The sequence below is a fragment of the Rattus norvegicus genome, chromosome 18, assembly GCF_021556685.1.
Source record: "Rattus norvegicus strain SHRSP/BbbUtx chromosome 18, alternate assembly SHRSP_T2T, whole genome shotgun sequence".
Lineage (NCBI taxonomy): Eukaryota > Metazoa > Chordata > Mammalia > Rodentia > Muridae > Rattus > Rattus norvegicus.
The window spans coordinates 84,274,241-84,297,753 of record NC_141551.1 but is presented as its reverse complement, the minus strand read 5'-3'; the positions used below and the strand labels follow the sequence as shown (position 1 = coordinate 84,297,753).

General features: G+C 37.9%; 1 protein-coding gene across 5 annotated transcripts in view; it reads right to left on the bottom strand.

Moving 5' to 3' along the window:
• The window catches only part of Rttn (rotatin), a 169,745-nt gene that overhangs the window by 88,327 nt on the left and 57,905 nt on the right, over positions 1-23,513 (bottom strand). For all 5 annotated transcript variants that reach the window (XR_015642117.1, XR_015642118.1, NM_001170436.2 and 2 more), the window contains 6 exon segments: positions 23,133-23,250; positions 18,570-18,666; positions 17,932-18,000; positions 13,719-13,907; positions 12,976-13,215; positions 6,737-6,881 (listed from right to left, as the gene is read on the bottom strand). Coding sequence is in view for 3 of the 5 variants with exons in the window: in NM_001170436.2 (NP_001163907.2) it covers positions 6,737-6,881; positions 12,976-13,215; positions 13,719-13,907; positions 17,932-18,000; positions 18,570-18,666; positions 23,133-23,250 (858 nt within the window). In the remaining 2 variants the exon portion in view is untranslated.

Below are 23,513 nucleotides of genomic sequence, written 5' to 3'. Positions count from 1 at the left end.
TTCCCGTCCATAAGCCCCCATGTCCCATCTCCTCCCCCGCTTCTTCTATAAGGATGTTCCGCCTCCCCAAAGCCCCCCCTTCTGGCCTCCCCACCCTGACATTCCCCTACACTGGCAGGTTCAGCCTTGGCAGGACCAAGGGCTTCTCCTCCCATTATTGCCCAACAAGGCCAAAATCTGTACATATGCAGCTGGAGCCATGTGTCCTCTTTAGGTAGTGGTTTAGTCCCTGGGAGCTCTGGTTGGTTGATACTGTTGTTCTTATGGGGGTTGCAAGCCCCTTCAGCTCCTTCAATCCTTTCTCTAACTCATCCAATAGGGACCCCTTTCTCAGTTCAATGGTTTGCTGCTAGCATTCACCTCTATTTGACAAGCTCTGGCTAAGCGTCTCAGGTGACAACTACATCAGGCTCCTGTCATCATGAATTTCTTGGCTTCATCAATATTGTCTGGGTTTGGTGGCTGTGTGTATATGGGTTGGATCCCCAGGTGGGCAGGCTCTGAATGGCCATTCCTTCAGTCTCTGCTCCAAACTTTTCCCTATATCCTTCTATGAATATTTTTATATTTTTGTTCCCCATTTTAAGAAGTACTGAAGCATACACATTTTGGTTGTCCTTCTTCTTGAGTTTCATGTAGTCTGGGAATTTTATCATGAGTAATTTGAACTTTTGGGCTAATATTCACTTATCAAGTGAGTATATACCATGAGGGTTTTTTTTTTTTATGGATTGTGTAATCTAACTCAGGATGATATTTTCTAGTTCCATACATTTGCCTATGAATTTCATTAAGTCATCGTGTTTCATAGCTGAGTAGTATTCCATTGTGTAGATGTAGCACATTTTCTGTATCCATTCCTCTGTAGAAGGGCATCTGGGTTCTTTCCAGCTTCTGGCTATTATAAATGAGGCTGCTATGAACACAGTGGAGCATGTTTTTGTTTTTTTTGTTGTTGTTGTATATTGGAGCATTTGTTAGGGATGTGCCCAGGAGTAGTATAGCTAGGTCCTCAGGTAGTGCAATGTCCAATTTTCTGAGGAACCTACAGATTGATTTCCAGAATGGTTGTACCATTTTGCAATCCCACCAACAACGGAGGAGTTTTCCTCTTTCTCCACATCCTTGCCAGAATCTATTGTCACCTGAGTTTTTGATCTTAGCCATTCTAACTGGTGTGAGGTGGAATCTCAGGGTTGTTTTGATTTACATTTCCCTGATGACTAAGGATATTGAACATTTCTTTAGATACTTCTCGGCCATTTGATATTCCTCAGCTGAGAATTCTTTGTTTAGCTCTGTACTCCATTTTTAATAGGGTTATTTGATTCTTTAGAGTCTAACCTCTTGAGTTCTTGGATATTAGCCCTCTACCAGATATAAGGTTAGAAAAGATCTTTTCTCAATTTGTTAGTTGCTGTTTTGTCCTAATGACAGTGTCCTTTCCCTTACAAAACCTTTGCAGTTTTATGAGGTCCCATTTGTCAATTCTTGATCTTAGAGCATAAGCCATTGGTGTTCTGTTCAGAAAATTTTCCCCAGTGCCCATGTGTTCAAGGGTCTTCCCTACTTTTACTTCTATTAGTCTGGGTGTATCTGGTTTTATGTGGAGGTCCTTGATCCACTTGGACTAATGTTTTGTACAGAGTGGTAAGAATGGGTCAATTTGCATTCTTCTACATGCTAACCTCCAGTTGAACCAGCACCATTTGTTGAAAATGCTATCTTCTTTATACTGGATGGTTTTAGCTCCTCTGTCAACGATCAAGTGACCCTAGGTGTGTGGGTTCATTCTGGGTCTTCAATTCTATTCCACCAATCTACCTGCCTGTGTCTGTACCAATACCATACAGTTTTTTATCATCATTGCTCTATAATACAGCTTGAGATCAAGGATGGTGATTCCCCCAGAAGTTTTTGCTCTCCTGGGTTTTTTTGTTATTCCAAATGAATTTGCAAATTGCTCCTTCTAACTCTATAAAGAATTGAGTTGGAATTTCGATGGAAATTGCATTGAATCTGTAGATTGCTTTTGGCAAAATGGCTATTTTTACCATATTAATCCTGGCAATCCATGAGCATGGGAGGTCTTTCCATCTTTTGAGATCTTATTCAATTTCTTTCTTCAGACACTTGAAGTTCTGGTCATACAGATCTTTCATTTACTTGGTCAGAGTCACACCGAGGTATTTTATGTTATTTGTGACTATTGTGAAGGGGGTCATTTCCCTAATTTCTTTCTCAATCTGTTTATCCTTTGATTAGAGGAAGGCTACTGGTATGTTTGAGTTAATTTTATACCCAACCACTTTTCTGAAGTTGTTTATCAGGCTTAGTAGTTCTCTGGTGGAATTTTTGGGGTCACTTAATTATGCTATCATATCATCTGCAAATAGTGATATTTTGACTTCTTCCTTTCCAATTTGTAGGCCTTTCACCTCCTTTTTTTTGTCTGATTGCTCTGCCTAGGATTTTGAGCAATATATTGACTAAGTAGAGAGAGTGTGGGCAGCCTTGTCTAGTCCCTGATTTTAGTGTGATCACTTCAAGTTAATTTCCATTTAGTTTGATGTTGACTACTAGTGTGCTGTATATTGCTTTTACTAGGTTTAGGTATGGGCCTTGAATTCCTGGTCTTTCCAGGACTTTTAACATAAAGGGGTATTGAATTTTGTCAAATGCTTTCTCAGCATCTAATGAAATGATCATGTGGTTTTTTTTCTTTGAGTTTGTTTACATAGTGGATTGGATTTCTGTATATTGAACCATCCCTGCATCCCTGGAATGAAGCCTTCTTTATCATGATAGATGATCATTTTGCTGTGTTCTTGTATTTGGTTTGCAAGAATTTTATTGATTATTTTTTATGTCGATATTCGTAAGGGAAATTCGTCTGAAGTTCTCTTTCTTTGTTGGGTCTTTGTGAGATTTAGGTATAAGTGTAACTGTGGCTTCCTAGAAGGAATTGTGTAGTGTTCCTTCTGTTTCTATTTTGTGGAATAGTTTGGACAGTATTGTTATGAGGTCTTCTATAAAGGTCTAATAGAATTCTCAACTAAACCCATCTGGTCCTGGGCTAAAAGTAAGATTTGTCAAAGTCTCTCAATCCTATTAGCAAGCTCTTTCTGCTGGCAGACTGCTGAGACTTTTCTCCCTTTGTATATTCCATGTACTTGTTGACATTCAGATCTAGTGAACTATACCAGTATCTTCTAAAACACAAGACAAGCACAAGAAGTAACAGGGAGGATGGCTGTACTAATATGTCCTGATCACAAATATTCAACCTCTCACACCTCGAGCTTTTGTCTTTTCATATTGGTATTCTATTCTCATTCGAAACTACTGGAACCTTTATTCTGTCAAGGCTGACCTCTAAAAAGCCAAACATCTTTACAGTGATGTCTTATTCTATTTACCACAGTCACCACGTCTATGATTGCAGGCTGTTCAATGCTTTCATGAAACTATGGCACCAGGACATGTTACACGAAAGTCAATAGCGACAAAAAAAAAGAAGTTCCAACTAGTTTCCTCCAAAGAAAGAAAAATTACAGCCCTACTTTGATACATTAGCATTACATATCATTCTGATACAAATCTAAATCAGCTCATTAGCTAGGCTAGCTCTATATTGCTAAAATAGACAAAATAATAAAATAGGTAACATTAATAAAATATTAAGATACAGAGGAATAAGGTAATATATTCTCAAACAATATGCTCACTACAATAAATAAAATGGCAATAAAGCCAAGGCAAAAATTGCAAGGGAGAAAGTTTCTAGCCTACCCTCAGAAAACTAATAGATATGTCTTTTATTTCCTCTTAGTATTTTTTTGACCAGATTAAGCATTTATGTCAATCAAATAATAAATGACAAATCATAACAAAAGATTCTGTACTTCACACCACAGATAAAGGACTAATTTATAAAAAGTTCTTCTATGAATGAGTGGAAGGAAGGAAGGAAGAGAGGGAGGGAGAGAGGAAGGAAGGAGGGGGAGGAGGGAGGGGGAAGAGGGAGGGAGGGAGGAAGGAGGGGGAGGAGGGAGGGGGAAGAGGGAGGGAGGGAGGGAGGGGGAGGAGGGAGGGAGGGAGGGAGAAAGCCAACCAATCATGGAGTAAAACCAGCAAGAAATCAAGGAACAATTCATAAAAATAAAATAAAATAAAAAATGCCTCAAGTATATAAACATCTCTAACTCACTAAATGTAAGTTATTTATAGAACACCACCAACAAATAGAACCTCAAAATACATACACACACATACAAAACTATAACATAGCACAGCAACAATTCTAGATAATTAGTTTATAAATATATTGGCACATGTACCCCTCAACACACTTTACAGTGACCATTTTGTTGTTGGTAAGCCACTTAAAAATTTAATTTTATGAATTTATGTGTGGTTTTTGAGTTACTACATGTTTGTGGTATTTCATTGTGGGTAAAACAGCCTGGTTTCACTGGTTTACAATAAAAGAGAAGATAATAAACACTTAAGTTGTATACAGACATTCCTGTCAATTAGAATTTCCAAGTTTTGAGATACAGAACTTAGTATTCTTAAAAATTTTGCAAATACGCCAAAACATAATAGACATCTACCATCTTCTATAACAGATCAGACCTTTTCTGATTCCTATATACTTTTATTTTTGAAAAGATTTATCTTTACTAACTTCACAGAAATAAATACATAGATGAACATAACCACGAGGACCACATTGTGAGCTAGCTTTTAGTGCTTTTAGCAGGTTTATTAGAAACTTTGAGTTTGTAAAGACTGGGCAGGTTAATCCCCTAGTAATCCCACAGTAAAGATTGAATACCATTTACCCAGTTCTCCATTTCACCTTCAAGCTTCCATTATTGTGGTGGTTTGATGAGAATGATCCCCACAGACTCACTCATATATTTGAATTCTTAATCACCAGGGACTGGCACTACTTGAGAATGATTAAGAAGTGTAATCTTGTTGGAGTAGGTGTGGCCTTCTTTTAGGAAGTGTGTCACTGAAAGTGGGCTTTGAGGTATCAAAAACTCAAGCCAGGCCTAGTCACTGCCTTGGGAACTGGACGTAAAATTCTAAGCTACTTCTCCAGCACTATGATATCTGTCTGCATGTTGCCATGATCCCATCATGCCCAAACCTCTGAAAATATAAACAAACCCCAATTAAATGCTCTCCTCTTATCACAGTGTCTCTTCACAGCAATAGAATACTAAGTCAGTTACCTACCTCTTGATATTTCCCTTTAACCTCCACATCCTGAAAGCAACAATATTGCTAAAGACACTAAATACTAATGTTATAGAACATGGAAAAATAGTGTTCAGTTCAACTAGAAGCTTCACCACTACTACTAACTAGCATTCATAGTTAGTATGAATCTCAGCCAGCTCCAAGATCCCTCCAAGTTACAATAGCCACTCACCTGCCTATCACATATACCCACTGATACAATAGTGCACAAATGTTATAGGAACAGTCAACGGTTTTTAAAAAAACTGGATTATAGGCCTGCTTCATGAAACTGAATCCATACATGATACTCAATTGGTCATAGGCCTTATGGGAAACCCTACTACTATTATTTTGATCAATGCACAAAGCAATAAAATGACTTCTAATGACATACTGCTATGCTCACAGATCATTGCATTGCTCAACTCTCGTCAGAAAAGCTTCTTACAGAAGATGGTAATAAACATCAAGACCCTCAACTGGACAATGCTCAGAAAGTAAGAGACTTTAGAGACACAGATCTTAAATGGAATGTTGTGCCATAACCCTCCCCATCAAGGTTCAGGGATCTATGTAGAAGAGAAGACAAAAAGTTGTAAAAGCCCAAAGTGGTAGAAGACTTCAAGAAAACAGTGTTTCCTAAACAACATAGTTGGTATACTTTTGTCCCCAAAAGATTGTAGCAGCATGCCCAAGACCTGTCTAAGTACAAGATAAGCAAAATCCCAGGAACAACAAGGAGAAATAGGCACAAAGTCCCACCACCACCTAGAAACTATCTGCAATTGCTAGCTGCTGAAAGAAGAGAAATTAGTTTTTGTTTTTTTTTTTTTAATGGGAAGATACTGGGTGTATCAACCACACTTCAGGACATTCCCTATGCTCAGGAATACTGGCCAACACAAATAGGACTCCTTGTTGTTTAGTGTGTGTGTGTGTGTGTGTGTGTGTGTGTGTGTGTGTACACAGGTGCACATGGGTACACATCTGTGCACATGTACACACACTCGTGTGGCATGCCCACACTTGTACTTCTTTTTGTTGCTTTGTTTGGGTTTCAGTGTTTTTTTAAGAGAAAGAAAGACTATGACATTGGTGAAAAAAGAAATGTGGAAAGATCTGAGGGTGGTAAGGGGAAGGAAAGTTCAAGCATTGTATGAACTTCTCTAAAATACCAAAACAAATTTAAAAACTCACTAACAAAAAATTTTAAATATAGCAAAAAGCTCACAAACAAAACTGGATTAATTAAACATGAATATTAATGGTCTCAGTCATTGTATGGAATGTCAATTAAATAAACAGAATCAATCATGTCAAGAAGACCACACTACATTAAACACTCAACACAATTCTCATTCAAAATAAGAATTATTTTACTTATCACATGCTATATAAGCATTACCCCTTCCAATATAAGTGATTTTTCCAAGTAAATTCCTTCCCAAACCAAAAATTTGAATTCTTTTAATATACTTACATGTCTAAGAAGTAATTCTAGAATCCAGTTTAAAAGTTCTACTGATGGATTTTTTCTTTGTTCCTTTATTAACTTATTCAAAAAATGTATGATATCTATTAGCAGTTTTTCATCTTCAGTGCAAGCAGGAAGTACTTGTAAAAACCTATATTTTGGAAAAAGACAGTAATCATGATTCCTAGCTCTTCAAAATGCAGACGTCATCATTGTTGGTCAAGTATGTATAGTTAGCACAAACACAGTATATTCTAAGATAAGAGTCTAGAGTTGTGAAATGCACAGAAGGAGGGAACGGGGCATTTGTCTCCCATAACCCCAGTATAGTGGAGAAAATTACGTGATGAACTTAATGGTGAAAGAGAATTAAGTGACAAGTAAGTCACCAAAAGAAAAATGCAAAAAAATGATCTACATTTGCCTTACCATGTACAAAGTTCTAGGTTCACTCAAAATAAAACATAAACTTCAGAGAAAAATACTAAAGGGGATGCCAGGGGCAAAAACAATCTCTCTACCTCTGTATTTTCAAGCTGGAAGTGTCAACTTTCACTAATAAGAATTGTGACTTCAAAACCAAGTCTGACCAATTAAGAAAATCAAGGTGCAAAAATAAGGAAGGGAGGAAGGGAGGGAGGGAGGGGAGGAGAGAGGGAGGGGAGGAAGGAGGGAAGGAGAGAGGGAGGGAGGGAAGGAAGGAAGGAAGGAAAGAAAAAAGGACGGACGGACGGATGGACAAACGAACAGACACACCAATCTTGCAAAGAAGTTACTAGATTTTGCAACAAGCAGAAAGAGGCTTAGGAAAAATAATTAAAGTTCAGAATTACAAAAGCCAAAGCAACTTTCGAAGATTTTTAAACAAACATTAGTATAAAAGAGCTTAAAGTAGTTAGACAAAAAATTTTCTGTAGGGGAGGAGGATCATGGAAAAAGCAAATAGGAAGAGAGATGAGATTCAACTGCTGGAGTACGCAGTAATAAGAATTGGGTCACTCATCATCCACTACCCACTGGACTTTTGCCAGTTTTAAAAACTTTCTAGACCCAAATCCATGGGGGAGAGAGCTGGACTTTCAGAAGTACATATAATGCTGAGAGCGCAGGGGAGACCACCAATCCTACTCACATGCCCAGGAACCTAAGCAGCAGAAACCAAGAACCTCCTGGAGCCCTCTGGACACAGGAACCTAGGAGCAGTCAGGGACAGGATCCTTCCAGTTTCTGCCTGCATTCAGAGTTGAAAACCAGTCTCCAGGAGCCCTGACACACCTGAGAGCAGAGGTAAGACCACCACTTCTGCTCCGAGGGACCTGCCTGGAGCCCTTAGGACTCAGGAACCTAGGAGCAGTCTGGAACGGGATCCTTCTGGTTTCTGCTTGCACCTAGAGCTGACCCTGTGACACAGCTCTCTGTACTGGATCCTGCTGGGAGAAAGCTGATCTCAAGGAGTGCTGACACACAGGCTTAAGATAGGGTCCAGCCAGGGCTGGGGATTTAGCTCAGTGGTAGAGCACTTACCTAGGAAGCGCAAGGCCCTGGGTTCAGTCCCCAGCTCCGAAAAAAAGAACCAAAAAAAAAAAAAAAAGAGAGAGGGTCCAGCCACTGTCAGAGACAGAAAGACAAGCTAACACCAGAGACAACCTGAGAGCAAAAGGCAAGCCCAGGAACCTAAGCAGCAGAAACCAAGACTACTTGGCATCATCAGAGCCCAGCTCTCCCACCAAAGCAAACACAGGATATCCAAACACACCGGAAAAGTAAGATTTGGATTTAAAATGACATCTCAAGAGGATGATAGAGGACTTTAAGAAGGACATAAATAACTCCCTTAAAGAAATATAGGACAACACAGGTAAATAAGTAGAATTCCTTAAAGAGGAAACACAAAAATCCCTTGAAGAATTAGAAGAAAACACAACCAAATAGGAGAAGGAATTGAACGAAACCATCCAGGATCTAAAAATGGAAATAGAAACAATGAAGAAAGAAATCACAAAGGGAGACAACCCTGGAGATAGAAAACCTAGAAAGGAGATCAGGAATCAGAGATACAAGCATCATCAACAGAATACAAGAAATAGAAGAGAGAATCTCAGGAGCAGAAGATACCATAGAAAACATTGACAGAACCGTCAATGAAAATGTAAAATGCAAAAAGCTCCTAACCCAAAACATCCAGGAAATCCAGGAAACAATAAGAAGATCAAACCTAATGAAAATAGGTATAAAAGAGAACGAAGATTTCCAACTTAAAGGACCAGTAAAACATCTTCAACAAAATTATAGACGAAAACATCCCTAACCTATAAAGAAATGCCCATAAACATACAAGAAGCTTATAAAACTCCAAATAGATTGGACCAGAAAAGAAATTCCTCCCGTCACATAATAGTCAAAACACCAAATGCACAAAACAAAGAAAGAATATATAAAGCAGTAAGAGAAAATGTCAAGTAACATATAAAGGCAGACCTATCAGAATCACACCAGACTTCTCACCAGAGACTATGAAAGCCAGAAGATCCTGAACAGATGTCATATAGACCCTAAGAGAACACAAATTCCAGCTCAGGTTACTGTATCCAGCAAAACTCTCAATTAACATAGATGGAGAAACCAAGATATTAGATAATGAAACAAAATCTACACAGTATCTTCTGACAAATCTAGCCCTACAAAGGAGAACAGATAGAAAACTCCAACACAAGTAGGACAACTATACCCTAGAAAAAGCAAAAAAGTAATCTTCTTGCAACAAACCCAAAAGAAGAGAGCCACACAACATAATTCCTTCTCTAACATCATCATCAACAACAACAACAAAACAAAAACAAAAACAAAAACAAAAACAAAACAAAAAAAAAAAAACCCAGGAAACAACAATCACTGTTACTTAATATCTCTTAACATTAATGGACTCAATTCCCCAATAAAAAGACATAGACTAACAGACTTGATACATAAAGAAGACCCAGCATTTTGCTGCATAGAGGAGACACATCATCCAATGAGTATGATTGACAGACCCATGTTTCCAGCTGCATATGTAGCAAAGGGTGGCCTCGTTGGGCACCAATGTGAGGAAATGTCCTTGGACTCCCAGTGTAGGGGAATATCAGGGCAGGGAGGCAGGAAGGGGTGATCTTTTAAGTGAGGGAACACCCTTATAGAAAAAGGGGAAGGGGGATGGGATAGGAGTTTATGGATGGGAAATCAGGAAATGGGATAACATTTGAAATATAAATAAAAAGTCTAATAAATTATAAAAAAATATTTCTAGAACCTCGATGCTTTTATTGTTAAAATGAGGAAATGCAGACAAAGATGTGGTTAGGCAGTTTTCTTTATAGTCATGTGGCTACTAAGTGTTAGACAGTAGATACTTGCTAAATTACACCTTTTCACTTAAAATCTCCACTTTGCAAAATGACAGTCAGTTGAGAAGATACGAAGTCTTGTTTTAAAGGAATACATAATAATTTCTAGAACTTTTCCATGATATCTAACATAATCATAAATACACATAATCATCCCTGTACTCATTCTGTATTGACTTCCATATTCTTTAAGTCCATGTGTAATTTCTTTCTTTCTCTTGCTTAAAGATTATTCTCTTACAGGAGGCCTATGCCCCTTTGCCTGGCATCTTTTCTGTTTCATCCTTCTTAACTCTATTATGTCTTGACTTAAATTTCTTCCACTGAAATATTAGTTCCCTACTGGCATAAGGTTAGAACTTGCTCATCCAGTCTTCCACCCATTTCTTCCTCAGGCGCTGTACTACTTACTATTCACAATACTGTTTGCTGTCTTCACCATGAGTTCCATAAGAGGGAACATACCTATTTGGCTTTCTATTAAATTTCCTAGAAGTGACTTGCATCTAGTAGGTAAACAATGTTAACTAAATGCAATAAGGGGAAAAAATGTAATATCCCTTTTCCTTGCCTACTCCATTCCTTATTACATGTCCTATTTAAACGTCATCACATCATGGTGAAAGAGGAAGTGTGAACAAGTAAGTCTAAGGAACATTGAGAGAATGTAAGGAGAAAAATCAGAGAAGAAATTATAGTTGTACTTAAATAACTGGAGAGATGTAACATGCGAAGTGAGTGAGGATTAGTTTTAAGTAAGTTTAAAGGATATACTGGTAGGAATAACTACAAAAGCAAAAGCAAAAACAGTTCAAAGCTAGAACTTCTGGTCCAAGTGCAAAAATGAAACAGTCTTTCTTTAGAAGAGGTCCTCACATGAATGTACATGGCTGCTTAACAGGGAAACACAGAAAGGGATTCAATGAGTACATGGGTAGACAAAATAATCTCTACATGCTGCTATTCATCCAATCTGCATTAATTAGGTTCCTAAACCAAAATTTGCAGTTGCAATTGTTCAAGTCCTTTCTACAGCATAGCACTGTATTTAAGTATAACTTACACATATCCTCTCACAAGCATTAAACTGTAACATTACTTTGACTACCCAATACAATATAAATGTTATCATACAGTTGTTACACTGTATTGTCTAGGAAACAATTACATAAAAAATAAACAAAACAAGACAAAAAAACACCTTTTCATCACAGATGCTTCTTTTGGGGGAACTGATTATGTATATGTATATATGTGTGTTATGTGTGTGCAGGTGCCCAAGGAGGACTGATGAGGGAAGGGAATCTCCAGAAACTAAAATTATAGGAAATTCTGAGCCACCCAATGTGGATGTTAGGAAATAAGGAGGGTTCTTTGCAAGAGAAGTAAGTCTCTTACCCACTGAACCATCTGACCAGCCGTTGTTATTATTCTTATTATTTTCAATATACACTTGGCTAAATGCATGGTTGTAGCAGATGCATACTTATGAGGCACACACATACAATTCTGTCCTTGTATGTGGAAAACATAATCCTAAAAAATGTGACTCTCACATAGTTTCTGCTACTATTCAATTTGAACTCCCCTGGAGGCTCCACTGATACAAACTTATTAGAGAGCCTTTGTTTCACTGTGGTATAGCATGCAATTATAGTTTTAATGTGCAAAAGAAAACCTAGCATGTACAATTACATCAAGATATATTAATGGCTTTTGTTGTTTATTTTTTTGACAAACAGAATATATCAAAAGAATTGAAACTGCAAAATTTGCACATGCTTTAGTTGGTATGTATAAAAGAAGTAGCCTGATAAAACATTACTAATGTGCTTGTTTGCCGATTTACATAGTATAATAATATCCCTACTGTGGCCTATTTCTAGCTACAATTTACTAGGGGGCTGTGAAAAATTATAGCACACAATACAACAGTACATCCATAAAAGATCTATTATAAATAACCACCAGAGCACAGACAATAGTAAAATGTAAAGCAATTAAAAAGTGACAATTTTCATGTTTGCTGCTTTTACTTTTCATATAATTTAATTCATAAATTAACAATATATGAAATTATACTGCATAATAATTTTTATGTAATTAATTGGAAAAATCCATAATCGTGACACCACCACCTCACAAGCTGGTTCAGCATGCCACTGGAGAGGGTAAGTTCTTTTACACTCTTAACAAGGAACTGGAGAACTTCAAATTCACAAGCTCATATCACCTAACACTTTGAAAATCATATGCTGTGCCTATTTAGAAAAATACACATCTACACTATTCATGTGAAACATAAGATGAAAAATTGCTTTGAGGGAAGGTTTCTCAGTCTTGTTTCAAATGGAGCCATCTGCTATCAGTTCAACATCTGAAATTTACAAGATAGAGTCTTTCCAATAACTACCAAAGACAGCCATATGGCCATTAACTTCATGGAATTTGAACAGAAAGAAAACTGAAATCATTTATTTGAGAAGAAAACAAAGGCAAAATAAAACGACCAGTAGCAGGTGTACAGAACCTATTTGTCGTCAATCTACTATGGCTCTATTCGTTTAAAATAATGAATATTATTTCAATGTAATGAATCCAATAGCTATGTTTCAGCCAATGTTGTAACCTTATTATAAGAAACTTTCTTCAGAAATGCTGGAACTGAGGTAAAGTTTTTCTCTTTTGTTATTATTTATCACAGATAAGTAAATAGCAGTTTAGTTTTTCTTTCTGTTTAAAGCATCTCTCTCATGATAGCAACTGTACAAATATACACTCTTCCCTGCAAAGGTTTGAAGATAATCCTAAACATAATTCAAAGCAGGTCTTTCAAACTGTCAGCCTTAAATTTACACTAACCTGTTCAGCACAGTGTGCCAGGCCAAGGACTTTAAAGTAAACCCACATGGACCAATATCATCCTTCAAAGACAGTTTGTCGTTCAAAAGATAAAAACTCATCCTGGTAATAGCAGCCCTCACATCCCTGTGGCCTCCAGCCTGAACAATGGACTGAAGGCAGTCCTTCAGCCCACTATCCGTGTATGTGATCTTCAGTGTAAGGATATCTTCTGTGGACAGCTGCAGTGTATCTGAAAATCTAAGCATAAAAAGAAAAAGAACATAAGCCCATACTTATTTCTATTCATAAGCCTCTTAAAAATTCTGTTTGGCTTCATGTGCTTTTCAATAAAGGTTAACTTATAGTTAAATACTAACATATAAATCTATCAATAGCACAGTTTCACATTAGCATTCCAACTGTGGATACTGACTTTCCCTTCTTATCAATGACACACCAATATATTGTTACTCATGGGAGCCAATTACCACATCTAGAAGTAAGAATATTCTTGGGTACACATTACTCTTTCCAAATGATTTACAACTATTAACTGAATAAACACTATACAGTTTAGAAACAGTTTAGACAGCATATAATTGTTAATAAGCACAGACCTAAAAGAAAACGAAAATATAATCTTAAATTACAATCAGTTGATGATATCAAGGTAAAAATGCTTTTAAAAACTTTTAAGAACTTCTGAAGCCTAATTAATTTCATGTAATTTGTTTGTGATTTATCTTAATATAACTACTTACTCCTGAATTTTAGTTTCAGAGGTCGTTTGTTTCAATAGATTATCACTCCCATGATACCATGCCAGGTTCCAAGCTATTCTCAGCATATCTGACACAGGCTTGAGGGCCAAACATTCAGTAGATAATGGCAAAACTATTGAGTAAGGACTCACAGCGTGGTGGCCATTCACATAAACTGGTAGGTGATACCTAAAGAAAATGAATTTAAATAGTTACAAACTTTAAATTAGTAAACAGGACTCAAATAATGAACCAGAAGTGTGAGCTAGTTTTGTGACTCCCATACATAACAATGTTAAATTTATCACATCTTACATAATAGTTTAATTATTCTGTCACTCTCCTCTACATTCTCCAAGATACTGTATTACTCTTTCCTATCTATGAATGGCTACATTCTCTACATTAGGGTTGTTACTGAGATAGTCAGTGCTCCCTGAAGTCAGGAACATAATTACACTGAAAATTAAAGGTGGTTTGCTAAAACAAGGATGCCGACTATTTTTGACAAACACTGTTCCAAACCACCATTTCTCTACTTATACTGGGTAATGCAATGGCATACAGATGGACAAAAATAAGGCTCTCGAGGGAGCTACAGAATTGCCTATGATCAAAGTTACTAAGTGACTGCACTCCATGCACTGCTTTCCTTTGACCGAGTGATCAATAAACTCAAGACTACACAAGTATTTCTAGATACAAGAAGAAATTAAATACTGATGTCTCTTAAATGAACTCAAAGCAATTTAACAGTGGTGGCTAGCAAGACAGTCCCAGTTCATATGCTATATGTAAAGTATAACTTTAATAATGTAACATATTCCAATAGGTTGAAGCTATAGTTCAGCAATCAAATTCTTGTCCAGGACCAAGGAAGCCTGAGCTCTTTAAGAGAAAAAGCAAAAAACAAAAATCAACACCCCCCACCAACCCACATGTCTCTAATTTACATATTAATGACTAATTTTTCCCATTAATTTATTTTTTACTCACTTTACATCCCAACTGAAGTATCCCTCTCTTTTCAGGTACCCCCTCACAATGCTCCCCTCCCGCATATTCCCTAATCCTCATTAATGACCACTGTAATACAAGTAATTATATCATTTAGCTTACAAGAACACATGCTTTCTTTCTGACTTTCTACACACCAATGAAGGAGAAACAATGCTATAATTTCATATCTACATCAAACTATGATTTATCAAGTAAAGCTACTTTTAACAAGCTTTTAACATTCTAATAGCAATTTAAACATTTTAATAGCAATTTTCCACTGAAAACTAATAAACTGGGGATGACAAGCTGTCTCACTGGTTAAGAGCACTTGCCACTCTTGAAGAAAAGCAAGCTAGCTTCTCAACACCCACATCAGGCAGCTCACAAAAGCCTATAGACACAGACCCAAGAAATCTGATTCTTTTTTCTGGTTTCTCCACACGCGTGCACGCGCGCGCGCGCACACACACACACACACACACACATACACACACACACACACACACACACGCACACGCACACACACAAATAAGTTTGGGTTTTTTCTAGACAAAAAAACTCTCTTTTTAAATGAACAGCTACTGCTAGTCTCAAGGAGCCTTGATTATTCTGTGCCAGAAAGCAACCAAACACTGATTCATGAGGGCAGGTTAGAAAGACACAAGAGCTGCAAAGAAAGATAATGGATGACATTCTTCTTTTGCTGTTGTTTCTGTTTTGCCTCTTGGCATATTTTGAAAAACTGTAATCAAGTTGCTTCTATTCTTTTCTTTTTTGTTATTTTTCTTTCACAATCAAGATTTTATTCTCCTCCTAGCCCACACTCCTATTTCTCCATATCCCATACCTAACCACCCACCATCTCCACTAGGGTGTCTGTACCCCACACACCCCACCAGACCTCTAAACTCCTTGGGCCTCCAGTCTCTTGAGGGTTAGGTGCATCTTCTCTGACTGAACCCAAACCTGGGAGTCCTCTTCCGTAAATGTGTTGAAGGCCTCATTTCAGCTGGTGTATGCTGCCTGGTTGGTGATCCAGTGTCGGAGAGATCTCAGGGGTCCAAGTTAACTGAGACTGCTGGTCCTCCTACAGGGTCACCCTCCTCTTTAGCTTCCTCCAGCTTTTCCCAAATTCAATCAGAGGGGTCAACAGCGTCTGTCCATTGGTTGGGTGTACATATCTGCATCTGACACTTTCACCTGCTTGTTGGGTCTTTTAGAGGGCAGTCAGGAGAGGTCCCTTTTTCTGAGCAATCCACAGCTTCAGTAATAGGGCCAGGCCTTGCTGCCCGACTTGAGCTAGACCACATTTTAGCCTGTCCCTGGACCTTCTTTTCCTCGGGCTCTTCTCCATTTACTCTCTGTAGTTCTTCCAGTTAGGAAGAATTATGGGTCAGAATTTTAACTGTGAGATATCAACCCCATCCTTTTCTTGATGTCCTGTCTTTCTGCTGGAGATGAGCTCTACAAGTTCCCGCTTCCCACTGTAGGGCATTTCATCTAGGATCCCCATCCTTTGAGTTCTGAGGGTCTCTCACCTCCCAGATCTCTGGTACATTCTGGAGGGTCCTCCCACTCCTACCTCCTGAGATGGCCTGTTTCCATTCTTCCCCCTAGACATCAGGGCTTCCGTTCTTTTCCCCCACCAAATACCAGATCATGTCCCTCTCCCATCCCAATCCCTATCCCCTTTTCCTCCCCAGTCCATAACATAATAATCATGGTAAGCAGAGGGAGGGAGGGCCTTGGGTGAGAGAGGGAAGGAGGAAATAAGGAGGACAGCATCAGGTATGGAGGGAGACAAGAGAGAGGCCCAAAGGAACAGGAGAATGAATGGAAATATGCAGCTGCCAGGGCTGGGGGGGAACCTCTAGAAAAATCTGAGACCTGGGATGGGAGAGACTTCCAGGACTCAATATGGGTGACCTTAGCCAAAATTCCCAACAGTGGGGATATGGAACCTAGAGAGACCACTTCCAGTAGTCAGACAGGACCCCCAATAGAAGGATGGAGACATCAACCCACATACAAAACATTAGACCCCAAACTGCTCCTGTCTAAAAGAAATGCAGGAACAAAAATGGAGCAAAGACTGAAGGAATGGCAACTAGTGACCGTCACAACTTGGGATCCACCCCATGGGCACTCCAAACACTTTTACGGACTTTTTACAGACTGGAATCTAACGTGCTCCGACAGGCTTTATCAGAAGCTGAATGAGACAGACACTCATACTCACAGTCAAGCATTGGACGGAGGTCAGGGACCCCTAGGAGTTAGGGCAAGGATTGAAGGAGATGAAAGGGATGGTGACCCCATAAGAAGACCAACAGTATCAACTACCTTGGAAACCTAATAGCTGCTAGAGACTGTGACTGACAAAGAGCTGTCTGAGGCCCTGGAACTTATGTACCATAGGGCTGCCTTTCTAGCCTCAGTGGGAAAGGATTAACCTAATCATGTAGCAAAGTAGGGAGATCCTGGGGGAGGTGGGATAGATGGGGATACTCTCTCAGAGGTGGAGGGGAGGGGAGGTAGAAGGAAGACCTGTTTGAGGGGGTACAAGGAAAGGGGCAACATTCGAAATATAAATAAACATTTTTTTAAATGCACTTTGTTGATAAAAGTCAGCAAAAATAAGCTATACTGACAAAAATGAAAACAGAATTACATTCTGGAGTAGTAAAAAGTAATTTAAAAAAGGTGGAAGAAGTTTGTGACCTAGAAGTAACAGCCATTTTCTTTATCTGCATAGTATTTTCTAGTGTTTACTGAGAAATACAAGGGTTGTGTATAATTTCATGTATATTATACATAAAAAAATGACATATATTTTCAAGTTCTAAATGTACATATAATAAAATTCAACACATGATCTTGATTATATTCTGAATTTTGAAACAGTGAAAAAAATTTTCTAAAGCTTCTTTTCAAATGATTGAAAATAGAGATTATATGTGGAGAAAGGGACAGCATGTGAACAATGACTCAGGGCTGAAGGGACACTGAAATAAGCTGTCCTGTAAACTTGCAAGAGATTGAAGTAAAAAGCTGATTTGATTGGAGGGAGCAGAACTCATGGACCCTTCAAAGAATCCCAGTGAGGAAATTCTGGAAGTCCTGACAAAGAAGAGACTGAAACAATTACAGACAGCAACTTCGCCTTTGTGAAATAAACTTACTAGTTATGAAAATAAGACAAATTCTTTACCTTCTAAAGACTGAAACAGGCAAACTGAAGACTGATGACAAAGAAGGTTTATTAGAAGAATTATCAGACCTATAAAAAGAAGGCAAAATGAAAACTGAGTAGGCCAAAGTTCTGAGAGGTACAGCCCACTCCTTCTTAGACAGTGCATTTGAGATTATTACTAAGTCTAACATTCAGTATAGTCGAGTGTTTGCTATCACCTGAACTGAAAGTAAACTGTATTTCTGTTTGTAGTTTCATATAATAAGCATTCATATAACAAAGTAGATATACTAGCAAGTGACATCTGTGACCCCTCTGACTGATGCTTCTTAGGGTCACATTAATCAAATATTATTATTCTAAATATTTTCTCCTCTTGTAAATAATAATTTTTAAAGCATACAATGCTGAAATATATATTAAAAACATATCCAAGACAAAAATCACTATAATAATTACTTTTTTAATTTTGTACTTAGTTATGCTCAAAAAAGTAACTGAGGGTGACTTTCTGAAAGCATGGGTTTTTAAATATCGTTTACTCACACCTACTCAAACTGAAGAGGATGAATGATGTGTACAGCATGGAAAGAATTGTGCATCATACCTTAGATAACTCAGGGCAAAAGCACACCAATAAAATCCTTATATCTCACCACATATCCATTCTTGATACTTCATCGAACAACAGAAGACAAAACAATGCCCCGACTTCAGCCACCACAGCACAGTCTTCATGAAATATCAAGGAAACTGAGGGAAAGAGGGAATGCAATTTCATAAAATATTAAGCTTGTAAATGTCTTACACTTGAAACTTGAAAGAAAAAGAAATATAGCAATAACCCAGAAAAACTGACATATCTAAAACACTGTCTCTCAAGCTACCAAATGTGTGAGAGTTACTAGGAAGGCAACAGTTCTATGTAAGTAATGTGTATCTCCAACACCTTCCCAGAAAATGCTGACAGTACTGGTCCAGAGCCACACATGCAGACTTGTTCACTAAACACTGTCCAGTTGCAGGTGATCTCAGCAAAGAAATCCAAGTCAAGGGATGCTTTATCAAGTTACATAATTCTAGCTGAAGTTTTCTTACTAGACATCCTTTATAACTTTGGATCTTAGGAACAAATATGGTCCTATAACTTAGACTTAATACTAAAATGTTGTACTTATGCTTTGTTATTCTGTCTTTTTTACTCACTAGGAGAAAATGTAGGTAAAAACATCCAGAGTTAGCAGGTAATAACACTAGCTTCACCACATACTAGTTCAGAGGGCTAGTCACGTCCTTTACCATAAAAAAAAAAGCCTCATCTACTTCTGCAACATTCCCAATGAGACATTTTTCACTATTTGAAAACTAAGAAATACTAAACAAACTGAATTAATAGTTGTACCATCACACACAAATAGTAACAATACAGAATCTTCACATTTATAGACTCACAAACAAGAAATCTGTATTTTAGATACAAACTTTCCTAATTGTACAAAAAGATAAATATGTAGTTAGCATTATTAAAAATATAACCTAAAAAGTAAAAAAATAAGAATTATATAAAAATGAACGAATATTAAAAAGATGGTTTGGAGTGTATAAATAGTAAAAAATTTCTGAAGTACAACTGGCTATTGTATGAGGCTAAAACAGATTTGGAACCTTACCTTAAATTTTATTTCCATTAAAATATTTAAGTTTATTAAAGGCTTTAGCTATAATACAAGCTTGTTTCTTGATATATTTTTAAATAGCTTATAAACCAGTGAGGTTGCATAAGGATTCTTTCATATCTTTACTTTTCATTTCTCCTTTATCCACTCTTTCCCCTACTCCCCTGTGTGAGAACTGCTTAACTTCAGTTCCCACTCCACCCCAGGCCAATTCCTTCATTTCACATGTGATATACTACACCCCTCATTTTATCTTTTACTAAGGCAGCAAAACCTCATGCACACTTTAGTTTGGTTATCTTCTCCTCAACAGCCTATTTGAACTATTATTTTTATCTACAAAAAAAATTTTAAATGAGACACCCCCAGACATAGCAGACTGTGAAGAAACTGGCTTGAAGAACTTAACCACATTCCAGAGTAAGGGCAGCAGTTCTTATGACAGTGCATGCGTAAGATGACGAAAAATGATTTCTGACAATATGAAATCTGAAACAAATATTCAGTAATATGGCAAATGAAACAAAAAACAACAATACGTCATTCTTTTTAAGGGATATTAGAAAATAACAGAGATGATAAAAACCTATAGAAGGTTGGGGATTTAGCTCAGTGGTAGAGCACTTGCCTAGCAAGCGCAAGGCCCTGAAAAAAAAAAAAAAACCTATAGAATTTTATTTTGTATAGCTCAACAACTGTCTGGAACTTTGCAATGGGGATATGTAACTTGTTATCATTTTTAAGAAAGATAAAGAATTTGGAGTTCTTCTGCCTCTACTACATATCTAGCTAGTACTAGGAATATGCTGAAGCACCCAAGTACCTGTGAGACCTCAATTTCCTCCCTCTCTAACGATATCATGAATACTGTCTTCTGGGGACTATGGGAGGGAACCTGGTGGGGAAGAAGTGAGATGGAGAGCAAAGCTCCATTGGCTCCTGCACCTCCTCCAAGAATCCTGACCTGCTGTACATGGTACTCTGAGATGGCTCCAGCACACAGGTGAATCAGGGAGTTGGCTGCTTTCCCTATTCACAGGCATGGCAATCTCCCTGGATGATTAACCCTCTCCCCTACAGAGTCGTGGACAAGTGAATTACATTCAGCAGGACAATGTGTGCAATTCCCGCTTGGCCACTGATTCTGTAACTGCCCCCTGGTTAGCTGAAAAACTGTATATAAGTTTATTGTACTGAACAAGGAAGTTAGATCTGCACCCTGATGCTGGTCTCTAGAATAATAATTCCAGAATCCATCCTCTCTGCCTCCATTCCCCTCCCTCACTCACTTCATCCCTGTTCCTGTTCCCATCCCCTCACTATTTAACTTAGATTCTATCCCTACAATATAGTATAAGATTCTGTCATAGCAAGGCTATAATTCAAAACAGAGCTTTGCCAAGATTATTTAATCATTAAAGCCTGTCAATCAGTTTTCCATACTAGGACAGAATAATCTCTAAAACACATGTTCCCACTTAACAGTCTCGTATAATTCCTCCCTGCTCTTTCTTACTGGATCTTACACGAGCTGCCCTCCTTACAATTTCCATTTCCCCTTCATTTATGTTCCTTTGAATTTACACTGCTCCTAGCAAGCTAACGTGTGGAGCATATCTTCTTCCATTATCAGTAGCTCAGTCACGTCCATCTGAATTCCCATGCAATGCTCAAAGCCCAGCTCAGACACCATGGTTCCTAGAAGCATCATCTATTACCTCCCTCACACTAATTAACACATTCAGCACTTCCTCTGGTACCAGGCATCCCACTTCAGGTATTATATGCTGTATTTTTAATTGTTTATAAAGACAGTCCCTTTGGCATGCTAATAACTCTAATAAAAGGGCCTACTACCGCATCTAAAGCATAGTATGTGCTTCATAAATGCTTACAGAGGAATAGTTTCCTGGCAGAGTAGCTGGTTAAAAAATAAAAATTTCCCTGTGTACACATGACAGAGAACAATTGCTAAAAATACCCAAAGGATACAGATTATGTGGCCATAGAAAGTACTTTTGAAAGCTAGGAGTGTAGCTCACTGGTGCAGCACTTGTCTCGCACATACAAAACTTCAGTTAATTCCCAACACCATCCCAAACATGCAAAAATGCTTTAGTATCTGCTAGATACTCATAAGTGCAGTATTTGAATAATTTAAAAGAAAATGGGTAAATGAGAGACTAGATGAAATTAAAAGAGTTAATAAGAGAATTATTAACATAAAAAAAGTTAAAGATAGACACAATGGAACACAGTGTGTTCTGCTAGCACTCAGAAGGCAGAGAGAAGCTGATCACTTCAAGACCACCTTATACTAAGTTCTAGCCAAAAACTGCTGCAGAGAGATACCCTTTCTGAGAACAATTTTAAAAAGAAAGCTACAAATGAAAAATAAGTAAGTGTTTTTAAAGGGGAAAGATGAAATCAGAAGTCTATACTTGCTATCCCTTCAGGTGATCACTACGTAAAGATCTATAAAAAATCTCACACTCTACTTATATAATTTTATGATGTTAAAAATGAATTTTTTTTTTTAGCCTGGTTTGGACTTTCACAAATGATTCTTAAACTGTGTCCTACTCATTTTGTAAGCAGATTATCACTGAGGGTAAAATTCTAAAATAAAATTATTTTATAATACTAAATATTCTAATATAAACATCATTTATCTCACCAATGCCTAACAGGTCACAAAATATTGAAACATTTGACCAAAACGCCTCTTTAGAATAATTAAAAGCAGTGAGGTGATGCTGGAGGAAACACAGTGCTTGTAGAACACTATGCTGGTCAGCCTGGGGTGGGAACCTGACTAGGGCTGGACAGAACCAAGGCAGCCTGTGCTGGATCTCGGCCGCAGCACAGACGGAATCTGGGGACTGGTGCCCTCTGCCCGTCCGCCTTCAGACCCCCTTGCATAACACACTCATTCTGTGCTCTGTTCCTCTGGAGAATCCTACCTCGTATAAAAATACTCAAGTCTGTATTAAAAGCAAATGATAAGAAATAACATAAACCCATGTTTTCTCTCAAATTATCATTAACATCCAATCAAACCTAGAATTATTTTTTAAAGCACATTTTAAAAATGGTTTTTAAAATGACACGCATAAACAGATGCTCAGAGTAGGTCACTCAGTGTGATAGAGTTAGGTCTCCAGTCTCAATCCCAGCCTGATCTCATACACAAATGCCAAGCGAAGGTGCAAGAGAAAACAGAGGTAGGACACAGATACTAAGGGAAAGGAAAAAAACAGCTGGCCTTGCTCTTCACAATGTTCGCCATATAAGTAGTAAACTCCATATTAACAAGCAGGTGCAGAGACCAATCCACGTTCACTCAGCATTTCTCAGCTGCTGCCTACTTGGGCAACAGCAGTAGAAGGGATAATTCCAAACACACATTAGGTGCTTTTTAAGATTATGTTTTCAGTATAGTAAACAGTAAGGAACTCTGTTCTCCTACTACAGTGAGAAGTAACTTTAGCCTTCAGTCAGAGTATAAGCACAGGTGGAGCCCTTCGGGCACTACTTACTCACCTCTGAGTAAGAGGGTCAAGAGAGAGGCCTGCTGTGACAAAGAGGCACGGATAACCAGGTCAGCACACACAACCTTCCTCAGGAGTGTGAGACATGGCCGAATCAAGCATTCTATAACCTGCCAGCAGGAAAGAAGATAAAATATACCACATTATCCTATTCTAAGTTTAATTGCTTTCTCATCAATTTATATGAAACTAAGATGAAAGGATGTTAAATATTACATATTTAAATTATATTGAGAGTTACTTTAAACACTGGGCTGGAGAGATGGCTCAGTGGTTAAGGAACACTGCCTCTTCTTGCAGAAAACCCAAGTTCAACTCCTAGCACCCACAGGGTGGCTCTCCACTGTGTGTAACCCCACTTCTAGGAAATCCA